The sequence below is a fragment of the Periophthalmus magnuspinnatus genome, chromosome 11, assembly GCF_009829125.3.
Source record: "Periophthalmus magnuspinnatus isolate fPerMag1 chromosome 11, fPerMag1.2.pri, whole genome shotgun sequence".
Lineage (NCBI taxonomy): Eukaryota > Metazoa > Chordata > Actinopteri > Gobiiformes > Gobiidae > Periophthalmus > Periophthalmus magnuspinnatus.
The window spans coordinates 21,247,667-21,273,020 of record NC_047136.2 but is presented as its reverse complement, the minus strand read 5'-3'; the positions used below and the strand labels follow the sequence as shown (position 1 = coordinate 21,273,020).

Genomic DNA, 25,354 nt, shown 5'->3' with positions numbered 1-25,354 from the left:
TCAGATAGAAGCGTCGATCAGATAGAAGAAAGGTATATTGTTGATCCATATATACTGTGGCTGCCTACATCACCTCAGTTACACTTAAAACTCCAGTAAAAATTTGTAATTAGGACTGTAATTAACTTTCAAAATGTAATGGTCCGTAATGTTTTGAGAGGGCGACAGCACAGACACATTGACAGGTCAGTCCATTGTATCAGTGTTATTTAAGTCCATCCTTCCTCCTCTTTGGCCTCCTCTGGATCCATTTCCCTTTGTCACAATGACTCAGGAGAAAACAAGGCACTGACTGCATCTGAAATAGATGGAGGGCTGTGTTTTGTGAGCCTAAATCCTTTTAATTGTTTGTATAGAGATTTTAGCACTGTGCAATTTACTATACTCACATACACATTAGACCAGTGGCTCCACACTTCACACCAAGTACCAGCAAAGAAAAGATTTGACTTTCTGAGTATCACCAGATCTAAACCAGGTCTATAACAGGACTATTCCAGGTCTAATCGAGAACCAATCCAGGTCTATAAATGTACTGCATCATCGATCTTCCGTTCTATACTATTGACTCAGTATTTTTCCGAAAAGCAATTTTGAGCCAAGAAAGCCTAGAGAAACACTCAAAGATCTCACATCTTAGGCAGTTGGCTCGAGGTTAGAAAGTCCAAAGTGCTAACCGCCTCTAATATCACCCCCTTAGAATATTTAAAGTGTGTTTGGTCCAAAGCCGGCTGCAGGGCGGAGTCTCATCTGCACTTGGCTCATTTAGACGATGAACACAACAGCACACACAATATGTCCTGTCAGACTGTGTTTAGTCACACATCACCGCTCAGGAGCAAACATGGTTTTCATTATATACACACATACTTATGATACTGCAGTTTAGATACAACAAACATTACTAGTACTACTGCTCTACTTTTGCTACAACTAGTTCTTGTACTACTACTATTACTGTTACTACTACTGTTACTGCTGCGACTAGTATTACTGCTACTACTACTGTTACTGTTGCTACTACTATTACTGCTGCTACTAGTCTATTACTGTTATCACCACAATAACTACAGGCCTACTACTACCACCACAACTAGTCTACTTCTACTCCTACTATAGTGTACTGATTTTAGCTACTACTACCACTATTGCTACCTCCACTGCAAATGCTACCACTTATACTACTGCTCCTACTACTACAACTTCTAATTTTACCCAGCAGGTGTGTCAGCCCATAATATGTCTTTACATTTAAATTCAGTATCTGTTTTCACTGTTTGCTCTGATTTAGTGGAAACTCCTCCCTTGATTATGTAACACAAACCACACGATGAGAGGCATACGGCGGCTTCTAGTTGTGTGATAATAACATAGTGATGGACAGCACTTCCTGAACAGATGCTGCGTCACTATGGCAACAGCATAACAATGGGTGATTAGTGCTTTCACCCATGCAACAAGTCAACACAACAGCAGGGATGGGGGTAGAGTAAAATTAAGACCAGAGAGCACAAACTAGAGACCAAACTGCTACATATGTGCTCAAGAAATTATTCATGGGTTTCAGTTTCCTGCTTTTTCTGCGCCATTTTGAAGACGTTTGGCCAATCAGAAGCTATACTATATTAATATAAATTCACATTGCATAATTTGGGGAAAATGATCAAAATCCTCTCCACTTTTCGGGCCGATACAACCATAAAGATCATTATTGTGTCAGCCATTTATAAACCCGCATCATTCAATCTCTGTTTTTATAACTTTAAACCATAGTTGAATACATGTGTGGATCTGGAGTTAGTTGTTCATTCAAGCTAGAAGCATTTACTAGACCAAATACTTCAGTTTCTGGGAGTTGTGTGACCTAATCGTCTCTATCACTCCCTTTCTTCTATTTTCTCATTATAACAGCCCATTCACCCATTCCCCAAAGCTTCCACCTCCTCCTCTGTCTGCCTCTCTCTTTCTGTCTCTCTATCTTGACTCACTTATTCTCTCTATCTCACTCCTCGCGCTCCTTCAGTCAGTCTCTATGGCAACAGGCTGAAGGTGACGGACTTTTGTTTACACAGGATGAAGGCACACTCCTGTCTGCACGTATGCAACTAACCATTAGCTTTAGCATCTTAGCATGGTGCAATAAAGCTAGCTGCTGTAGCCAATACTGTGTGCGTGACCTACATTTGCCCATAGCCTTTTTTTGAAGCAGAAGTAAAAGAATACCTCAATAATTATGTATACTACTGCACATACCTAAATGTGGTTATTTGCTTAATTATTGCAATAAAAGTATTTTTACTCAACCTTCTGCTTGAAAAATCTTACAGAGGGAGTATTATGGAAATTTACTTTTTGGAGCTTCCTACCCTGTTATAACGTTGTTTCCTCATCAAAAACATGCTTTAAGAGGTTTGAGATTTCATCCATGCATGTTTCAGTCATTTAGTGACTATAGTATGGTTAGCAGTATGATTCTATCCAATTCTCAGCTCACAAGCCTACGAGCCCAAACAACTGTAACACATTTTAAAATGTAATTTTCAGCAAATATAGCATTTTCAAAACAATAAAATGTGATATAAATATGTTTTGCTATATTTTAGCAATACTCCAAAGTGTAATACCGCCTCTTTAACCACTTTTACCACATTTCAACATCACAGTTATAGTTTAAATTTCTATTTTACTTTACTAAAAGATAAATGAAAAGTAATTCTTTTTAGGTTTATAAGTTATGACTGTAACTACTGCTATTGCTAATATTCATTATTTCTACTGATGTAATAGTTTTATGTTACATCTGTTGTAGAGTACTCATTAAATTTATTTTACTACTTCTTTTGACACTTAAAAAATATTACAAAACAATATAAGGTAACATTACAGTTTAGAAATACCTACAATAAGTAATCAGCGAAAGCACGCGTCCATCTGCACGTAGCATTTAGCATTAGCATGATGCAATCAGCTGTCCACGGTGACCTACATCTGCTTGAGCCTACATGACTCACTAATCCAATCTCATACAAGCGTGCATCAGCCAATCACGTGAGACCAGGTGATGTAAAATCTATGCATCAAGCGATTTGAGGGTTAATGAGTGTATATTGATGTAGTACATACACTGCACGTAGGAGCGTGAGGGTAAAGAAAGAATCAATATGTGGAGCAAATGATCAGGAGGATTAACACGACTGGCCAGGACCACACCCCAGGGACACGAGGGGGGAGGACACGACCACCCTAGGGACACGAGGGGGAGGACAAGACCACCCCAGGGACACGAGAAGGGGGGAATATTTCACTCACATTTTCTATTGCATTCTGCATTTTAATAATTGTAACTACAATTTATTGTTGTCCAAAAAATATACACAGAACTAGTGAATAATTATTTAACTACCGGTACATGGTAATTTAAGCAGCTTTTAAAATGTAAATTCTTCTTGGATGGTTTTATGATGGTATGGATCTATATCTATATCAGAACTGGTATAAGATCACATTACAATATTAAAAAAAAAAAAAAAAACACATGATGAAAATTAAAAAAATAAATAAATCACATTAATTACCAATTATAGTTTTACCATGTTGAATTTGCTTAAAGATAACAAAAGTAATTACATTTGTTGTTTCCAGGCAAATATGTTTGATAGAAATAAAATATACCCTTTTCATTCCATTATATTGCGGGTTTAAGAAGCTAATCATGTAGATTTTAAAATGCTCTGTTTATATATATGTTCATTTAGAATATTTAAATGTTGTTGGATGTTGTTGGACCTCTGTATTGTCCCTATTGACCCTTTGTGTAGTTAAAGGAGGTCAGTGTCTCAGATTAACAACCGCAGAGATGGCATTAATATTGCATGTGGCTTAATGTGCTTCCACGTGAGCTGCCAATTCTCACACAATGTTGTTTAATGTTTCTGTCAATAAAATACATTCACTGCTTTTAATAAATATCTTATGTCTATTAGTGGCAAAAAAGCTTTTAGACTTTGTCAGGTTCTCTCTCTTCAAATGTATGAGGATTATACCGCAGGTGGTCAGTGCTACATTTCCCCAGGCTTCAACTACCGGTAATGTAAACAGAACACTTCCGTTGTGTTATTTTTGACAGTGAAATGTGAATATTTTTGACAAAACCCCTTATGTTCCTTCCAAAACATTGCTAATTAGTTCATTGATTATGTAAATAGCCCTCTATCCATTCAACTCTCAGTAATTTGATATATTTAGGTGTAAGTACTTCTTCTAAGTATAATTTTAGGGACAGTTAACTTTGAAAATACGTATTGAAACATACTGAGTACACCTTTTAGTCGTTCTTTTTTAACTTAAGTAATTGTTATATTTTTGGGCTTTGTTTGCAAAGGTGTATTGTAAGAGTGCATATAGTAAGACCAGTACTAGAAATACCAGAATGAACAGTAGTAGTAGTAGAAGTAGTCATAGTACTAGGCATAGTAGTAGTAGTGGTAGTAGTACTAGCAGATGTAGTAGCAGTAGTAGTAGTAGTAGTAGCAGTAGCAGTGCATTCAGTTCACTTTTCCTAGACTATAATTGCAGTGTTAATTCTCCTTCAGTGTATCTCACCTTATTTCACATGCTCCATTTACGTTTGTTTTTTTCCTCTTCACCGATAGACCTATAATCCTCGTCCATTTGCACAGACCCAGAGGACACAGGCTTTTAAATGCATTTATCTGCTACACAAATGTTGCCCCGACCAGGTGAAACGTAAACAACAGGGAACGGGAGACAGCGGTTGGACTTAGACTAAACACATTATAATCCCTTAGAGCTGCAGAGACACGGGGGGGACTGCGAGGAACAGAAATGGGTATGGAGCAGGGCTGTCAAAAGTATCAAAATTCAGATGCTAATCGATACTAAAATGAGTATCGAAACTAGATTCTCATTTGAACTAGTACTGATACTAGAAAAGTCCCATTGACAGGACAGAAATTAATCTTTCCTGAATAGTTTTGGAATGATGTTGAGCTGTATGTCACAAGTATAAAACACATAGACTAGTATACACCCATGGACCACTATGAACCTACTGGACACTGAGGGATTACACGGATATAAGGACACATGGGAATAGAAAAGAACGTAGAAAGTAGAAAGTAGAAAGTACTACCATTTAAAGTGGAAAATCTCATTCTATTGTCTAAAGGATGTTAGTATTTTGACAACATTAGCAGCTCTAAATATAAATAGGTTAACATTACTACTGAGATTGGGGAGTAAAGAGTTCCTGTGTATTTGATGTATTTGAGTAAGATTGTCGTAACCAGCGGGGCGTAGGGACCAAAAGCTGCGAGACTCACGAGCTTTTACAATGTCTTTATTCACAATAAGTGTTCATAGAAACCAAAGCTCAGTAATAAGTGTTCATAGAAACAAAAGTTCATATATCCACAGGACCGGGGAAACGAGGCAGCTTCATAGCGTAGTATCTGGTATTACACAGTTCATTAATCCAAAGTAGCTGGGGAGCGTGGGTGCGGGTCCGTGAGCGCAGAGAGACACAGTGCACGGCAGTGAAGACACAAGACATACCAGGGCGGAGGTGCGGGTGCTGGGGAAGTCCGGAGCTGGTTCTGGGGCGGAGATCTGGAGCAGGACAAAAAGGTTCCAATGAGACAAAATAGACAAGCATGAATCAAAGTACTAAGCCATGAGCATAATCACGTGAAACACGCGGACGTTCCGGCGCCGAGTGACTCGTCCGAACCCCTCTTATCCACGGCAGGTGGCGTTGATTGCGCTGATGGGGAGCAGGTGCGCGTGGGAGGAGTCCGGATTCCGCCCAGCTCCGGAGACAGACAGGTGAGGGAGGGGGGAAGACGAGGACACAGGGAGAGCAGAGCAGGAACCGTGACAAAGATTTAGTTACTGTTATGTTAGATGATTGGCTCAGAGTGTCTCAAATTTGGAAGATGCATTTGAAATAATTTTTAGACAAGTACAAAGCATTCAAATATAGTACATTATGTGTGTAGTGTGACAACTATTAAACTGTATGTGCCCCCGCCCTATTCCTTATAAGAATCAGAAAAATTTGTATTGCTATTGTCAGTGAAACTAGCTTTAGGCAAATCTGATATAAAGCATCTCTTCTTTTATGAGATTAATATGTTTGCAAATGATCCCTGTTAAAATAAACCAATGAACTAAACTAAATTCACTAGGAATATGCTTCGTCGCTATGGTAACATATAAAACAATGAATAATGAGTGACAGTAGCTCAGTTGGTAGCGTTTTTGCTGATCCAAAGGTTGGCAGTTTGAATCCCGCTCTCGACATAAACATCGTTGGTAGAGGGGTCACACAACTGGTGCAATTTCAGCTCCCATAGATGAATGATGTCGTTGTGTCCTTGGGGGAAGACACTTAACCCACCCCCCAGTGTCTGTGTACACTGGTGTATGAATGATGTGTGTGAATGGGGGGTGGTGTAGTGCTTTGAGTGTCTTGAACATGGAAAAGCGCAATATAAAAAAAACACTATTTACCATAACAACAAAAAAATAGTAAGGTAAGATATGTGGTCAAACAAAGGCATGCATAAAATAAAGTATTATACCGTATATAAACTTACTTCACATTCATGCTTCCATTTCATATCATATAATATTAGTATAACTGAGTTTTCTGAGTCCATTATTTCTCTATAGTTGGTGCCACCCCTGGGGACACAGCATCAGTATCACATTTAAACCCCCCTCTCATCTCTCTATTTTCTGTCCCAACATCCATCTCTGAGACCATTCTTTCACACCATATTAGACTCATGCCACTGTTTCCCGCGCTGTGATTGGTCCAGAGACGTCCCATTGTATCTCTATGTGTGCGTGTGTTTGTTGGTTGAATGAAGGGCAGTGGGTCACCTGATGCCCATCTCGAATAACATCACAAGGCTGAGCTGAGTCAGGCCTCGTGACGTCGGATGAACCCAAAACGGTGTCCCGGCGCGACCTTGGCACGTTCACACAGCAGAGACATGCGGATTTAACTTCAGAATGGCACCAATATGGGATCGTTTGGTTCCTTTTTAATCTTATAAGTCTGCAATTACATTTATTTTAAGGTTTACACTCCATCAAAATGTCAAAAATATTTCACTTTTTGCTTACATTTGAGTATCTGACCAAATGTATATATATATGTTTTTGTTTTTTTTCTCTTGACCTTTCACCTCTGATCATGATATCCTCATTGCATAACATAGGGACTTTGCTGTTTATTTCATTGGCATAATAATTGTAAAGTAACTATACTATTCAAAAAAGACTGCTTAAATATGAAAACTATATTAATAAGTGATCATTTATCATCATGTGTACAACTATTTTCAAACATTCTATGCCAAAACCTGCACTTTCATGTGAAAATAAATAACACAATATTCCATTTCCCTAGGGTCTTATAGTCTAGTTTAACTTTCTGTGTTAGTTCAGCAGGAGAGGTCGGTAAAGAATCCAAAAATTGTAAGTAAAGAGTAACTGTCCGGAGGTAACATCAAATTTATAATTTAGGACAAAACATTAAAGCAGACCTATTATACGAAATGGACTTTTCAGAACTTTTAATCATGTTCTAGCCGTTTCTTCTCATTGAGCCTCTGAAGTTGTATTTGGAGTGATTCATGTTTGAGTAATATTTAATTGCTTATTTTCCTGATCAATTCCTGATTTCACCTCCACCAGTACACAGCCACTGTGACGTACACGCCCACTGTGACATACGCACTTCCAGTTTTATTTCTTAATCGGTGATACTCGTAGGATTTGGCACTGTCATGTAGTCATTTTGGTATAAATGAAAAAAAAATGGGCTCCTTGCTAGTGTGATGTGCAACTATCCATAGGGGGCATCAACAGCATGCAGTGCTTTGTTGTGATGACGTCAGCTCCTCTTGAGCACCAGTTTTCTAACGCAGAAGTCAGCAGACTTGTTTCTTTTATTAACTTGTTTTAGATGATTATTGTGATATGTGCAGATTATAACAGACTACAGAGTAGACACAAGCACAAAAAGATAGACACAAAAGTTTGAAAAAAAATCATATCTGAAGGAGTTGAAAGAGACACAAATGTTCAAATTATTTCATATTGTCGACATAAAGCTTTTGTCACTTTAGACTTTCTCACAGTGGAAAGAGGAACCACAATCTTTACTCAAGTAAGAATACTGTCACTTTAATAAAAATATTACTCAGTAGGAGTAAAAGTATGCTGCTAGAAAAGTACTCTGAAAAATGTATTTTAAATTTCTCAAATAAATGTAACTGAGTACTACCCACCTCTGTTTAGCAGTTTATATTTCTATTGGACAACTTTACACATTTGCAATTGCAATTATAATAGTAAACTCCCCTTTCCCTTTGCCCCTCCCACTCCCCATGACACATCTACACATCTCTTTGTTTACGAGCCCGCTGTGTGTTTCCCTTCTGTAGATTTCATTACAGTGATACATGTATTTGATTAACTGAGCAGCAGCAGCACCTCTGGGACCATCAGCCATTTGAAAGATCTGATTTAGATTAAAACTTAATCCAGTGTTGAGGGCTGGGGCTCTGTCTACAGCACTGAGCCTAAAGCCAATTGTAGAAATGGAGAGTTTTTCTTTCATAAAGGATATAGCCTCATGTGATATTGATGTCCACTCTCTCTGTGTCACTGACCTGCCCGTCAGGTACATCTCAAATATATAAGTCATTTCAAATCCCATTATGACCTTCTCTGGGCTCTCGGTTATTGTGGTGTTTTGGTAGACTCTACAAAATGTTCCCAAAAATGATATAGTCATCTTAGGTTGCATTGCTCAGTTATTATATTAAAATTGATACTAAACAAATACTAAAACTGGACCGTAATGAAGACTAGACCAGGACTAAACTACACATTAGTACTTAAACTGGGCCAGTACAAGTGAACGCCCCGTGATAAATGATTGTAAGTAGTTTTTGTGACTATATAAAACAGTAAACACTCTGATAAGCTTTGGCTGTTTTAAATGTGCTCTAAATACATTCGATTTGAAACAGGAATAGTGAGAATTTCAGGCTGAGTAACTACTTAACCATAACTCCTGAACATTCTTAGTAAAACCATTTGTTCATTTTGAATTAAGTCTTTGTTCATGCTTTATTAAGGCTAATTAAAGGGTAGTTGTTCTTAGCATTTGTCAACTACATTACCAGTTCTCCAATATACTTTAAAAACTTTTTCTTAAACTAAATGTCTACCTGTTGTTTGTTTTGTGTTTTTCTGTGTAGCAGAAGCAGGTGACGGGGTACCTTCTTTTCTCTCTGGCCACAGCGGTGATCGGCTCCCTGCAGTTTGGATACAACACTGGAGTCATCAATGCTCCAGAGCAGGTGGGCCTCAAACACAACGCCAATGTGAATTCTGACAAGAGATTTTAGTTTTAGTCTTTTGACATAAAGGATTTTTAGTTTTAGTCCAGTTTAAGTTGAACATTACATCATCCAAAAATCACAGCTTTGAGTCATAGCTTTAGATTAAAATGATTTTTATTTCTCCTGCATGTTTCATATAATTATCTTCCCAAACCAAAAGTATATTAATCACCATTCTCCACCCTGTTTTCCCCTGTGTAGAAGCTGCGTTCTTTCTTTAACTCCACGTGGATGGAGCGATACGGTGAGCCCATCAGCCAGGGCATGTGCACCATCGTGTGGAGCGTCTCTGTGGCCATCTTCAGCGTGGGTGGGATGGTGGGCTCCTTCAGTGTGGGAGTCATGGCCAACCGCTTTGGGAGGTACAGCTCTAACTCTGACTGCTGTGTTTCCTGTTTGTTTTGTCAGCTTTAGTCTAATGGATGTTATAAAACTGTGGCTCTCTTTAAAGTCCACACAAAGCCATTAGTGACTCATCTCATCTCGTTGTCATTTCAAATTTAAAGTGGGCACAGTTCATTATGTTGTGTGTATATTAGGCCATCTCTGAGCTGAGTTTGTGAAAGTAAGCAAAAAATATAAAACTTTAACTTGTCACTTTCCTTAAAGGGCCCATATTACTCTATTTTCTGATCTGTCTTATAATGTTTCCTCATCACAAACAGACCTGGAGTTGTGTTTTGTTTCATTCACACGTTTAACACACAAACTCTGTATATTTAGGCTGAGTTCTTCTCTCAAACTGAAAACACTCTGTTCCACCTTGTGATGTTATGTGGTAATACAGGAAGTGCTCCACTTTGTTTTTTAAACTCCATACACTTTCACTAGAATCATTTGGATGATTCTAGCTCTGGAATTGCCACATCTCTGCTGAACAAAGGGTTAAAGGTAGCCATTAACTTGAAAACTACTGCTTCATGACATCACAAGGTGGAACAGAGCATTTTGAGCTTTGGAAATGTAGACAAACTAATAATGGAGGGTTACTCATATGAAACAAAACAAAACTTCAGGTATGTTTTTGAGGAGCTAACAACATTATAACATGGCTTAAATTTCAATTTTGTGGAATATAGGACCTTTTTTATAGACTAAAATCATATTATTCTGCTTTTGCATATATCTAAAACAACAATGCCCCTTACCTTTACCTGCAGGACAATAAAGTGTGCCTTAACCTTTGATTTAAAATACCTGTGTCTGTCCCTCCAGGCGCAGGTCCATGTTTCTGGTGAACGTCCTGGCCGTGATCGGGGGCCTTCTCATGGGCTTCTCCACCATCTGCTCCTCCTATGAGATGGTGATCGCTGGACGTCTGGTCATTGGGCTGTTTTGTGGATTCTTCACCGGACTCACACCTATGTACGTGGGAGAGGTGTCACCCACCCCCCTCCGAGGAGCCTTTGGGACCTTGCACCAGCTCGGGGTGGTGGTGGGCATCCTCATTGCACAGGTAACACACTTTTATCTACATAATAATAACAATAATAATAATAATAATAATAAATAGAGATGTTATTGCTTTACTTGAAATGTTCCACAGTATAACATTAAATCGTATCTGTCTAACATTTATTCAATTAAAGGTGTTTTTATTGCCCACAGATATTATAAAAAACTGAATAGAGTCACCACTTCACGTATCTGACCTGTAATGTGGTGTATAGTGGTGTCAGTACCTTGTGTTCATGGAGGTAGATTAGTTTAATGCTATAATATGGAACATTCCAGTCAAAGCAACAACATCTCCATCCTAAAAAATGCCAAACCATTACCACTTCTCGAATGTTTTAGCCTCTGTTTTGACTGTTGTGTCTTGAAGTGCACCATCAAACACAAACTAACCTCCTCTCTCTGTTCTCAGATTTTCGGTTTGGAGAGTTTGCTGGGATCAGAGAAGCTGTGGCCTCTTCTTTTGGCTCTGACGGTGGTTCCAGCCGTGGTGCAGTGCATCCTGCTCCCGTTCTGTCCTGAGAGCCCACGGTTTCTGCTAATCAACCTCAAACAGGAGGAGCAGGCACGCAAGGGTACGTACATTCACAATTAGCCACTATTATACCAGTACATACTGTGTGAGTCTGGAATTGGATTTTTTTTAACCTATTCCTGGAAGTGTAGCTTTAATCATTACAAAAGAAATACAAATAAATTAAACAAGGCTCTAATATCTTTCCTATAAGAGATTACGATACCAGTCTACTAGAGTGACATCTAGTGGTCATCAGTGGTACCACTTTTTTATTGTTCTTCAGAAAGTAAACATGCTACTAAACCTTTTTTTGGGGGGTTGTTGTCATGTACACCCCCATGTTCATTTAGTTCAAACAGAGTAAACAATATTGTCCCTACAAGTCTTTGTAACAATATTTTACTCCTCACACCTCAAATTTGAGCTACACAGTCCAAGGCTAAAAATGGACTCGAGAAAATCATGAATAAAATCTGCCTTTATATATTTAACTTAAAAAAAAAAAACAGTTACTGTCTGTCCAATAAAGTTATTATTTTGATACTGATATCGCTATTGCTGGAGCTTCAGGTAATAGAATATTAACAAATTGCTGTAGAATTCCTTATATTTTCTAATAGGCTTGTCAAAAGTATCAAAAATCAGATACTAATCGATACTAAAACTAGATACTTATTTGAGCAGGTATCGATACAAAAGAGTCCCATTTACAGGCCAGAAATGAACCTTTCCTTAATAGCTTTGGAATGATGTTGAGCGGTATCAGAACAAGTATAAGACGCATAGACTAGTATACACCCATGGACCACTATGGAACCTACTGGACACTGAGTGATAAAAGGCCACATGAGAATAGAAAAGAAAGTACTATCATTTAATGTGGAAAATCACATTCCATTGTCTAAAGAAAGAGTGTTTTTATTGTCATTGTGTTATCATTGTCTTTTCCTTGATATCTCAATCTTGTTTGAAATTTTAGTATCGTGACAACACTAATTTGTAATAACTAATGACGAATGACGATAATGATGACTGGATCTCTGAGTCTCTGTTTCCTCAGCTCTGGTGCGTTTGCGTGGCACAGAGGATGTGAGTAAAGACCTGCAGGAGATGAAGGAGGAGAGTGCAAAGATGGCTCTGGAGAAGAAGGTCACCATCCCAGAGCTGTTCAGGTCTGCAGCCTACAGACAACCTCTGCTCATCGCAGTGATGCTGCAGCTGTCCCAGCAGCTGTCTGGGATCAACGCTGTGAGTACTATTACTACTTCTACTACTACTACTACTACTACTACTACTACGACTATAACTACTGCAACTGTCACAGCAGCTGTCTGGGATCAAAGTTGAGATAAAAAATACTAGTACTACTACTACAATCACTAATACTAATACTGTTACTACTACTACTGCTGCTGTTGCTGTCCTACTTCTACTGTCCAACTAGTCTTAAATTAATGCTGTACATGTACTAATACACAAATCACAAATACTACTCTACATCTGCTGCTAAAAATAATAACCCTGCTGTTATTATGTAACAACAGCATGTATTTGTGTCGCTCTATAATAAACCCTGTTCTCTCTTAACACATTTCTTTTTTTAGACAGAAATTGCCTTAAAGTCCCATTTGCCTTGATCCATTCAGGCAGTTTTATTACCATAAGGTCGAAAACAAGCAAGTTTCCAGGTCTATTCCCCTGTGCCCTGATATGAAGACATGCAAACTGCCTGTTTTATGAAGCCTTTCCACAAAAATGCCACACCTTTTTATCGTGTCTTATTTGTCTGATAATAAAGTTACATGTGATATTTGGTCTGTAGACTTGCACGTCTCTGGTATCTCCATAACAACATCCACAGCTCTGATTTCAGACCTGCCTCTTTAGGTCTAAATCACTCTATAAAATACAAAAAGTGTTTCCTTCCTTGTTTTAGGTCTTCTATTACTCCACTGGTATTTTCGAATCTGCCGGGGTGAAACAGCCAATCTACGCCACAATCGGAGCCGGAATCGTCAATGTCATCTTCACCATTGTCTCTGTGAGTGACATTACTGTATATGTATGATTTTAACACACACTTAACAATACACAGCTCCCATTCCCCGGCGGTGTGATGCTAACTGTAAGCCCTGCTCTGTCTGAGGTTCGTTAGACTTTAAACGTCTGAGCTTTGTTTTAACACAATCTGATCAGAAAGAGATGGATTAGCTGGAACAACAGGTGAGCTGATTTGTACTCGTAAATAAGTCCGTCTCAGATAACATTACAGTCACAAGCTAGCAATAGCCAAAAGTTTTTCAGTTAGTCACATTCACCTTTTTGTTAAAAATCAAACCATGAACGCTCGTATTGATCATAGGATCCTGAAAATATGCTGTTTAAATTACATTTTCTCTTTTTCTCGACCACAGAATCTATTTGTTTGTCAAATTTTAGACCGCTATTCAATTTCACCCCCAGGTTTTTGACAACATGATTAAAGTCCAAACACAATGCATTCTGTTTTCTCCTCATTCAAGCACAGCCACAGTTTAATATCATCTAGACATCTGTTGATGGATTCCAGACTGTCAGAGGAATCAGGAACAACTGGCAGGTAGATTTGTAAATCATCTGCATACAGATGGAAGGACACATTGTGATTTGAAATAACTGTGTCTAAGGGCAACATGTACAGAGAAAATAAAACAGGGCCCAAAATGGATCCCTGTGGCACAACAGAGATCAAAAGGGCTGAGGAGGAGGAGAGGTCACCAATCATAACAGAGAATGTCCTATCTGTTAAATATGATCTAAACCACTGCAACACAGGTCCTTGAAGGCCGACCTTTTGGGCCCAGATGTGTTAGGAGGACCGAATGGTCCACGGTGTCAACCGCTGCAGTAAGGTCCAACATGACTAGCAGTACAGGTTTTTTCGCATCAAGGGATAAAAGAATGTCATTCTGCACTTTGAGCAGTACAGATTCGGTGCTGTGTCGTGTCCTGAAGCCAGACTGGAATTTTTCAAAAATGTTTAGTTTAGCCTATAACAGACAGATGTATTCTAATTCCCTGTGTCTCTGTTTCTTCTTCAGTTGTTCCTGGTGGAGAAAGCAGGACGTCGCACTCTGCACCTCCTCGGTTTAGGAGGAATGGCAGTCAGCGCTCTGCTCATGACCATCTCTCTGCTCCTGGTCAGTCTATGTGTTTGACTTGTTTTTTGTATTATTTTGTCCTATCAGTGTAGTATGATCAAATGTGACTGTGACTATATACAACATTCTGAACCAAAATTCTCAAAGTTTAATCTATCTTCCTCCTTCCATCTGTCCCTCTGCACAGAAACACGTGTCAGTGATGAGCTACATTGCGATCCTGGCTGTGATGTTATTCGTGGCCATGTTTGAGTTGGGGCCTGGTCCTATTCCCTGGTTCATCGTGGCAGAGCTCTTCTCTCAGGGCCCTCGTCCCGCTGCTATGGCTGTGGCCGGCTGCTGCAATTGGACCGCCAACTTCCTGGTCGGCATGAGCTTCCCCAAACTAGTGGTGAGTTCAAATCAACCAATTCTGGAAACAACAGTGATGTTACAATACTCAGCTAGATTAATCAAGCTTTTTCAGTGCTTATATTTCCCATGCAATGTAACCTTTCTTGTGCTCCTTGTCTCCATGGTGATATCATTGTGTTTCCTGGAATGTTAAGTATGGCATTAATAGTTTTCATGGAGACAAGTTACCACCAGGTCATGATCAGATCAGATGTGTGGATTTATTATTGAAACCATAATGTATAGTTGTATACAGGCCAAGAGGAATACTAAAGAGGATATATGAAAGGATGCAGAAGAGAGGGTCAGAGGAGCATAGGATGTAGAGGAAAGAGTCAGAGGAGCAGAGGATGCAGAGGAGGGGGTCACACGGAGCAGAGAATAAAGAGGAGAGGGTCAGATGGAGCAGAAGATGCAGAGGAGAAGGTCAGAGGAGCAGAGGATGCAGAGGAGAAGGTCAGAGGAGAAGGTCAGCGGAGCAGAGGAGAAGGTCAGAGGAGCAGAGGATGCAGAGGAGAGGGCCAGATGGAGCAGAAGAGACAGAGGAGAGGGAGGGTTGTAAGTGTATTGTCTATTAAACAGTCTACCTATCTCCTCTCTCTCTCTGTAGGAGCTGTGTGGCCCTTGGGTCTTCCTCATCTTCACTGCCTTCCTCATCCTCTTCTTCATCTTCACATTCATCAAAGTCCCTGAGACCAAAGGAAAAACATTTGATGAAATCGCCCGTGGTTTCAGCGGAGCTCCTCCCCCTACTTCTGAGTCCACCTCTGCCCCCGCAGATGCACCAACAGAGGGCACCACCTCGCTCACCATCGACGCCCCCTCCGCGGACAAAGAGAAAGTCCCATTGGTCGACACTGCCAAAAATCAAACTACTGCTTCCGAAACAACACCGCTAGACGATAAGAGTAACGCTACAGTTCAAGAGAGCGTGTAGGAAGTTTATGTTTTAAAGATGTAGGTATTTTTAAAGAAGGAACTACCAAAACATGAATGCAGCTTAAGTCAGCAGTTTGAAAATTGTAGTCTGAGGTTCGAAAAGGGAGTTGAGAATGGCATTAACTTGACAAACATAGGAAATTACAGTAAGTTTGGTGGATGGATGATGATAATTGTTTCCAAAAAGTTGCAAAAGACCAAAAAAGTTGAGAAATATTTCTTAAAATCTGTAGAAATGAAAGAAGAATATAATGAAGAGAATAAGAATATAATTTCATAATTCTTTCAGACAGAGAATAATACTTATAAATGTAAAATATGTGGCAAATTCTTCATCAAAAATCAAACCTTACTACAGATTTTTGGATACTTCAGATCAAAATATCATTCTAATTTTTACACAAGAGCTAAACCGTGTTAGTAACAACAACCATATTTAATTGATAATAATAATTATAATAATAAAGTGTCCCAACATTGGTCATAAATAACCTCTCCTCTTTCACAACATATTTCAAAATAAGAAAATAAGTCTAAGATGACTCTGGGAAACACTGACTTATTTTGATAGACAGAACAGTGGCAGTTTAAAGCATTTCCACACTAACTTATACAACTGCTTCAGACTCTCCATATTTTAAACCCAAGCTTTTACTGCGCAGAACTAGAGATTCAACTCAAACATTCCTGAAGACTTTTATTGTGAAAGGGTGAGACAGACTCATGTGGAGCCACAGCAAAGATACACAGTACTTTATATTAGAAAGTGCATTGGTTTTTTGAGAATAATGAAAAAGTATGTATTCAGATTCTATTAAACATATGTATTTATTTATTTAACTATTTCCAGGCCTAAGAATAAAGAAAATTATAATGTCACTGCAGCATTTCTGAAGCTAAAGATTTAGGCCTCTAGATTTTAGATTAGTAAAATATATTAATAATAGAGCAGTATTTCAGAAATGATTTATTTAGGATCCACACATTTATTAGACATTGTCACTACTGTCACTTTTTGTGCAATATAACATTTGTATCATATTTATTTATATTGAGAATTTCGTGTCAAATACAGGACAAATAAGGGACATTTAAAGCCAAAGTTCCACAACACAACACAAGTAACAATGGTTTTTGTGCAATGATGCATTTTGTCCAGGTGGGGGCACTGCAAACGCTCATATGCAATACCAGTTCAAATAAAACATAATCTTAACAAAACGGAAGAATTGTTTCAAAAAATATATATTTAAAGAGGTAATTATCGCTTAAATCAAACATTTCAAAGTAAAACTGACTATTTATTCTCAAACAAAACAACACACCGTTGACATTATAGGTAAAGGAGCACTATGTCACTTTTTGGGGACGCTATCTGCTTGTTACTCTGGAGATATTATTGCTTTGACTGAACTGTTCCTCTGTATGGCATTAAACATGTCTCTTCTCCACAAACCAGACCTGTATGATGCCATTTTTGTTTCCATGGAGACTGATAAGGTTAATGCCATACTGTGGAACACTGTAGAAAAGTTACATAGTACACCTTTAAAAAGAAATATAATCAAAATATGTTTCAGTCTGTATAAATGGCATTGTATTTTACAGTTTGAGGCTCTCGTTTTAAATACTTAAAAATCATGGCCTATTACTAGTCCTACTACTAAGGACTATTATTCTGAAATATATACAGGCACAATTTAATATAACAAACTATCTTCTTATATTGATACTTTGCAGTGACATCGCACTGGGGGTGTTCTACATATATGTCTATTGGCGGATTTTTCAGCAGGTGACACAAAGCACACATTAGCAAACACAGCCAAAAACTTTTAAGATAGTCTGAAAACTCAAGAAAAAATACCAAAGTGATTTAAACATTTTCAGGATCCTGTGATCAATCCGAGCGTTGATGGTCCTGTTTAGGAGGTTGACTAACTGAAAAGCTGTTGGCTAATGCTAACTTGTGTCTGTAATTTAATGTGTGAGATATTACCAGCACAAATCAGCTCACCTGTTGTAGTTTCAACTAAATTGTGTTCAAATAAAGCTCAGATTAAAGTCTAACAGAGACTTAGACAGAGCAGTACCTACACTTAGCATCACACCCCCAGGGAATGTTGATGACATCAGCTGCAAAGTGTCAGTATACTCCTGTTTATGTGCAGGACAGCTAACCACTCTGCCACACTGCACAATCAAAGCAGTGGTGAGTGGTAACCCGAGCATAGTGCAATGTGTTTATCTACTTCAGATGATTTTATTTCTGCTTTAATTTGTCAAAACACTAGAAAATATATATTAATATTTTTTTACATGAACTTTAGGTCAGAAACTGTAGGACAAAACTAACTATAACAGACTACTGATGCTACTCCTTTGTGTCAGCCCCAAGCCATTTCAGGAGACAAAGTGCAATGATTCTACAGAGAAATGTATACTCGAAAGAATATTGATACTTTGCAGTGACATCACTCTGGGGGTGTTCTGCATGTGTGTCTTTGGAGTAATGGTCAGCAGTTACCATGGTGACACAATGCCAAAAAACACCAAAAAAGTTAAACTCAAGAAAAAAAACAAAAAAAAAACAAAACAGACAGACAGATTCAAACAGGAGCCTGTGATCAACCCGAGCATTCATGGTCCTGTTTAAGAGCTTGATTTTCAACAAAAAGGTCAGAGTGACTAACTTAAAAACTGTTGGCTAATGCTAGCTAGCATGTGACTGTAAAGTTATGTGTGGGAGACTTGTTGAACTTCCCAAACTAGCTCACCTGTTGTAGTTCCAAATAAGTCAACTCTGTCTGGTTCAGATTGTGTTAAAATAAAGCCTAACTTGAGTAAAAGGGCTTCAGACAGAGCAGTGCCTCTAGTTAGCCTCAGCCCCCCAGAGAATGTTGATGATATCAGTTGCAAAGTATCCATATATGCTATTGGACATAAATACTTTTACCTATTTCTAAAAAAGAAAGTTCTATTTGTGATGGTTCAAGGTGATTTTTTTTTCATATTTTTTGTGTATTTTGTTTATTTACAAAATGTTGAACTCTCCCTTTTAAACGATTGTATGTTGGTCAGGTTTGTCTAACTCAGAGTCAGAGAACCGAGGTTAATGAACAGGTTAATGAACAGGTTAATGAACAGGTTACAAAACCAAATGCGTTAGTTTATAGGTCCCTCTTGTGTCTTACGCAGATGTGGGTAGAGTATGCAAAAATGTACTTAAGTAAGAGTACTGTTACTTCAAAATAACAATACTCAAGTAGAAGTACAAAGTAGTCCAAGTAATTACTCAAGTAAGAGTGGAGAAACTACAATTCAGCTAAGAGTAATTGTAACAGGACGTAGCATCTAACTTAAATAATTTCATGTAATCTGAAATATTAAATAATGCTTAAAATCTGGTATTTTCAAACAGACACAAAAATGAGCCAGACTAAATCATATCTGAAGGAGCTGCAAGAAACACACAAGTTCAAATCATTTTATATTGTCAACATAAAGCTTTTGTCACTTTAGATTTACTCACAGTGGGAAGAGGAATCAAAACTATTACTTAAGTAAGAGTATTGTTACACTGTAAAATGCATCACTCAAGTAGGAGTAAAAGTGTCTAAAAATACTCTGAGAGGGTACTTAGGTAAAAACTACCCACCTCGTGTCTTAAACCTATCCCTTAATGATTGTATATTTAAACCTTACCTTTGATGTTAAATCATTGTACTGTACATCTAAGCCATCTGAGAAATTAACCAATCACAACAAAGTGGATGAGACGAGTGGCCAATCAGAGCAGCCTTGGCCTAAAGGGGGAGGGTCATAAGTGTTTGTTTATTGGTTCAAATGCTGGACAGGGGACCTTGAACTATGTTGACTGAGTATCTTATTAGTTTCATTTATTTTATTGAAGAAGAAACTGGTGTAATGTTGTTGTTTTGGTGATGTTGATGTATTTGAAAAATGTCTGTTCAAAAGCCCAAACACACTGAACACTATTTTATTTTAAACCAGTCACCAGTGGTTTTAGAGGAGGGAGATTTGGACATTGAAATGCTTTTATTCAACCAAAGCCTACCTAAAGCAGAACTAACTCCGAACTAGGCCTGTCATGATAAACACTAGATCCACTTAATGTTCCATATGTGAAAACTGGGACTATATGTTTGGGGTCAGTATTTATCATGTGTACTTTTCTTTGCACTTCTGGGACATGTTGGGCTATTTTTTGACTATATGATAAGATTTAAGTCATAAAAGTTTGAATGAATTACTTGTATGACTCGTTATAGATTCAAAGTCTTAAGTTTTCATTCTGTTGTTTATTTTTTGTGCCAGTGGCCTAAATAAGTTTCAATATTATCATTTCTCGTCTATATTTACTTCAGCGATATATCAAACTTGTGTGTTATCATGACAGGCCTGCTCCTAACCCTAATCTCCTAATTGTGTAGTAACTAAACCTGAATCATTCTTAATAAACTCTTTGTTCAAGGCTAATTAAGGGATAGTTATTATAAAGTGGCACCATAGACTGTATATATAAATCGACATAGCTAACCTGCTAGCTGCTGCGTTCCAAACAGGAAGTGATCATGGGACTCATCATTTTGGTCATAAAATGTTCGTATTAAACCGCTCTCCATGATCCTGACATTTTTATTTTGCTGTCCTGTCCGTAAATCACGATATGAACAGTAATAACAGACAAATGCTCCTGCTAGGGTTAGTAACAGGTTTGATTGACAGCGTTGCTAAGGGAAGGGGTGTCATCTTAAATAGTCCTGCTTTGGATTGGCTCTTTGGTTGCTGTGATACTCATGGTCGTAATTCCAAATATGGAAACTCGACTCCACTTTCGCCCTATATCTGCTAGCCTCGATGAGCTTCATTTGACTGGAGCTGGTGACGTCGCACTCACTTGGGCCACTTCTTTACGCTGTTGATAAGTAGCTTGCATTTGGATTTGGTTTAAGACATTTGCCTTTTCATTCGCACTCATGGAACGTTTTTGTTTTTAATGAGTTAGCCCATAGTTGGTTTGCTACTATTTGGATTAATTGAAGAAAAAAAAAAGGTAAATATCTAGTTTTTGTTTTAATTTCATGCTTTTAACTTCTATGTAAATGGCATTAAACTCAAAACGGTACAGCTCATATGCTCACTGTGTTTGCGGCTCCTGTCTGTTTTCTGTGTACAAACAGTGCTGTGTGTAATGTGTATGAAGATATTTGCACATTTATTTCACATTAATTCACAAATTTTAAAGACAATTTCCCCAGATGTTGTGAAAAATATATTTATTGTACCATAGCTGAGATGGACAGACACTGCTGGCTTTGTCGTCTCTGTATTTTGTGCTCTACAGTGATGTGTTCAAGTTGGAATAAAAGTGTATTTCTGCTATTTTTCCTGCCAAGCTTGAAGCTGCACTATGCAACCTTTCTGCTTGTTTCCATGGAGATGTAAATGCTTTACCTGGATGTTGCACAGTATAACATTAAGCTAGTAATGAGTTTGACACAGCCAGGACAGATTACAGGTCAGATCTGTGGAAAGGCGAGCCTGCTAAAGAATACACCGAGAATGCTCCATCACCTCTTTGTTTCTATGGAAATTATATTGCTTTGCGTGTAATGTTTCACAGTGTGGCATTAATGTTATCAATCTTACTAACATATATACCTTGAAAAACATCCATGTTTGCCTCTCCACAGATCTGATCAGTAACTTGCCCTAGTTGTGTCACCGTCTTGACTCCACAGAGACTGATAAGATTAATGCCATACTGCGAAACATTACAGGCAAAGCAACCACATCTCCATGGAGACAAACACGCACTGGGTCGTTCTTGGTGCATCCTTTAGTGGGCTCACCTCTTCACAGATCTAGCCAGTAACTTGTTCTGGTTGCGTCACATTCTTGACTACACTGTCATACAGCGAAACATTCCAGGCAAAGCAATCACATCTCCATGGAAACAAGCAGAAATGTTCCATAGTGCAACTTTAACATTCTTCCGCTGCTTCCTGTACCATCGCCTAAAATAAGTCTATAATGTTGAAAAGGAATTTTGGTGTAAAAACATTACCTGATTAGATTTGAGTCTCAGCACACTCTGCTCCTCACCACAGCCAGCCTCTGTAGACACTGTAGTGTAAAGGGATAGATCAGTGATTGTGTAAATAATGAGTATTTTTGAAACAGAAGTCTGTGTTGACGCATGTGTGTTCTTATTTGGGGTGCACATCAGATTTATAGTAAAAGTTTATTTCAACCTGCTTTTCCTTAGCACACTTTTGTTTCATTCATAAACAAGTTCCAGCGTGCCTATTGGCTGTTCAGATTCTAGAATGTGATGATGTCATACTCTCAGTTTTCCTTCCTGGGTCACATGGTAATTTCATTGAAAATAGCCGAAAGGTAAATTCACAAATGTTGAACCTGATCATTTCTATTAATGACGAGACCCAAGACCTCACTGTATTACAACAAAAACAGTTATGTGGATTTTAACAATATTTTAGCTGGCCCTCATCTGTATTAAATATCACTGGCCTATCCTTGGGTTTCAGAATGATGAGAATCTAAAACTGTTGTCATAGCGATTAAAAACAAAATATATCTTTTGAATGGAAAAAAGTCATCAAATTGTTTTATTTAATGGGAAGCTGAAACCGATGAATAAAATGTTGTGATGTCGCCTGAAACCCAGAGACAGTCTGAACCACAGACTGTATATATAAATACTATAAAAACGATACTTTACACAGTCTATGGCCTAAACATATCGTGTGAAATTAATTGGTTGTGTCTTGACATTAGTTCCATAAAATGGTTATTTCTATACAAATTTCTTTAAAGTTACTGTTACAAAAAGAAATTAGCAAAAATAATTTACCCTTATTTCTGTAACATTTGGTTACTAAAATTTTAAAATAAAAAAAATCTTAGTTATGCAAAATCAGCTCCAAGATTAAAAAAGGCTATTTTAAAATGAAAATATTCAGATGAAACTAGATCTACTTCATGTCAAACTGATGCTATTTTACTCATTTATAGATTCTAGGGTCTATTCATAAAATCTCTGATATCTGCCTAGCAACAGTTGACAGATCAATATCGTTGTATGTGATTGGGTGACGTTAAAAATCGCGTGAAATCCACTTGCATTGTGTCCACCTGTTAACTGCTACGTGAGTGTTTTGAAATGGTGTGTTTTGTATTGTGTTTTAGCCTGTGGTCTGCTGTCTGAGGCTATAAGCACACCTCTATGACTGTTAGCTTCAGTGTACTGCTCACACCATCACTTCACTCTATATTTGACTGTTTGAAAGTCCTGTCACAAATGTCCACATGCTTCTTTGTAAGATTCTGAAATTAGGTAATAAATCTGAAAAAATGTGTAACAAGAGTGTCTGAAGTACAGAGAAAATAAGAGACAGAGAGAGAAAGAGAGAGAGAGTGACAGAGAGAAAGAGAGACGTAGAGGGAGAGACAGAAAGAGAGAGAGAGAGAGTGCACGTGAGAGCGGGAGAGAGAAAAAGAGAGAGAGGCAGAGAGAGCATGCAAGAGAGAGAGGGAAAGAGAGGGAAGGAGAGAGCATGCGAGTGAGAGAGGGAGAGAGAGCAAGAGTGAGAGAGAGAGAGAGAGAACGAGTGAGAGAAAGAGAGAGGCAGAGAGAGCATGCAAGAGAGAGGGAAAGTGAGGGAGGGAGAGAGCATGCGAGGGAGAGAGAGCAAGAGTGAGAGAGAGAGAGAAAGAGTGAGAGAAAGAGAGAGGGAGAGAGAGCAAGAGTGAGAGAGGGAGAGAGAGCATGCGAGTGAGAGAGGGAGAGAGAGAGCACACAAGTGAGAGAGGGAGAGAGAGCACGTGGGAGAAAGAGAGACAAAGAGAAAGCGAGAGACAGAACAAGAGAGTGAGAGAAAGAGTGAGAGAGAGAGAGGGAAAGTGATATAGAGAAAGGGAGAGTGAGAGAGAAGCAAAGAAAGAATGAGAGAGTAAGAGAGCAAGAGAAAGAAAGAGAGAGACAAAGAGAGAGAGTGAGAGAAAGTGAGAGTGAGAGAGAGCATCTGGGGCACATGTCTGGTTTATGTGCAAATGTGAGCCCCAGATGTTTTGTATTTTATATAATAAAATAATTATCATGTTGTAACACACAGGCAAAGTAATGGTTTGTCAACACTTTCAGTTTATCATTAAAGATACACTATGAACATTTTCTGGTGAAGGGTACTGCTCCTGCTTGTCTCCATGGAGATGTAATTGTTTTGCCAGGCATGTTCCACAGAATAGTATTAAACATGTCTATTTACCGCTGATTCAATTATACCTTGAAAAACATGCCGTCTTATTTTGTGAGCAGCGTCGCCTGTCCACAGATCTGACCTGTGACTTTGCCTATAGTGAGATAGTATGTTTAATATTATAATGTGAATATTTTTTAACAAAGTAAGAACATTTCTATGGAGACTAACAGGTGTCAGACCCTCCACTTACATAGTGCGCCTTTAAAAGAAGTGGGTCAGCACAAAGATGAGCTTTTGTATATATTTTGATGACAAAACCTGCACAGATTTAAACTGCCAGAAAGAAATCAGATTACTCACAAAAGACTTACATTGTTCACACGTCATTTACATAATCTGATCACTCCAGAAATCAGATTATTATGACAAGGGTTTGGTGTGTTTTACTGTTCTGTTAACTATTCAGCACATGACCATTCAAATGAACTAAAGTTTATTTAAATTTCAATTATTAACTTATTACTGACACTTGTGTGTTTGTATATGTGCTTTTTACTCTTTATACTATTTGCATATTTATTCATTTAATTTATACATTTAATTGAAGTCAGTTTTATTTTTTCCAACGTTTATTTCTCTGCATCCATTGATTTGGTTATTTAAATGACCTGTGGCAGTTGCAATGTCGTTTTCTATTAAGTTCAGTTCAAAATACTGAATAACCAAATTAAAATGTATTTTGTAACGTACCTCATTACACGGGCCAATCAGAGTACTGCGTTCTGAATACTCTGAATACTTTTACATCAGCTGTTTTATATTATAGTGTAAAAACATGACATAATTACAAAAAGCTTTATTTTTATTATGCATTAATGTACAGTATGTCTAATTAGAAACAAAAAAAAAATAATGATGAAGTACCATTATGTATTAATTTTAATTTAGTAAAGTAACTGCATTCTGTAGATGAGTATTCTGAATGAATATCTTGTATATTTTGGGTAAATGTATTCAGTTACTTCTCTCTGATTAAGTCGTGTTTCTTTCTCCAGTATAAATCACACACTGCAGGTTCATACGTCTCCTCCCTGCGGGAGCTGTCCTACTTGTGTTAGTAGATGTTTTATGATGGTGGAGTATTTATTATGGGAGAGGGGCGCACGCGGAGGGGGGCACTCGTCATCCCGTCGCGCCGGAAAAGGCAGATGACCACCA

At 38.1% G+C, this 25,354-nt stretch overlaps 1 protein-coding gene across 1 annotated transcript; it reads left to right on the top strand.

Moving 5' to 3' along the window:
- Window positions 1-8,753: 8,753 nt before the first annotated feature.
- On the top strand, window positions 8,754-18,456 carry slc2a3a (solute carrier family 2 member 3a). The gene is made up of 10 exons (XM_055225501.1): window positions 8,754-8,774; window positions 9,300-9,401; window positions 9,645-9,805; window positions 10,659-10,899; window positions 11,311-11,473; window positions 12,476-12,663; window positions 13,352-13,456; window positions 14,496-14,594; window positions 14,743-14,946; window positions 15,559-18,456. The coding sequence occupies exons 1-10, from the start codon at window positions 8,754-8,756 to the stop codon at window positions 15,883-15,885; spliced, it is 1,611 nt and encodes a 536-aa protein (XP_055081476.1). The 3' UTR covers window positions 15,886-18,456.
- The last annotated feature ends 6,898 nt before the right edge of the window (window positions 18,457-25,354 follow it).

Coding starts and splice junctions, on each gene's coding strand:
- slc2a3a (XM_055225501.1), top strand. CDS start 8,754: ATGACCTTCTCTGGGCTCTCG. Junction 13,457..14,495: donor TCATCTTCACCATTGTCTCT/GTGAGTGACATT, acceptor TTTCTTCTTCAG/TTGTTCCTGGTGGAGAAAGC. Junction 14,947..15,558: donor TGAGCTTCCCCAAACTAGTG/GTGAGTTCAAAT, acceptor CTCTCTCTGTAG/GAGCTGTGTGGCCCTTGGGT.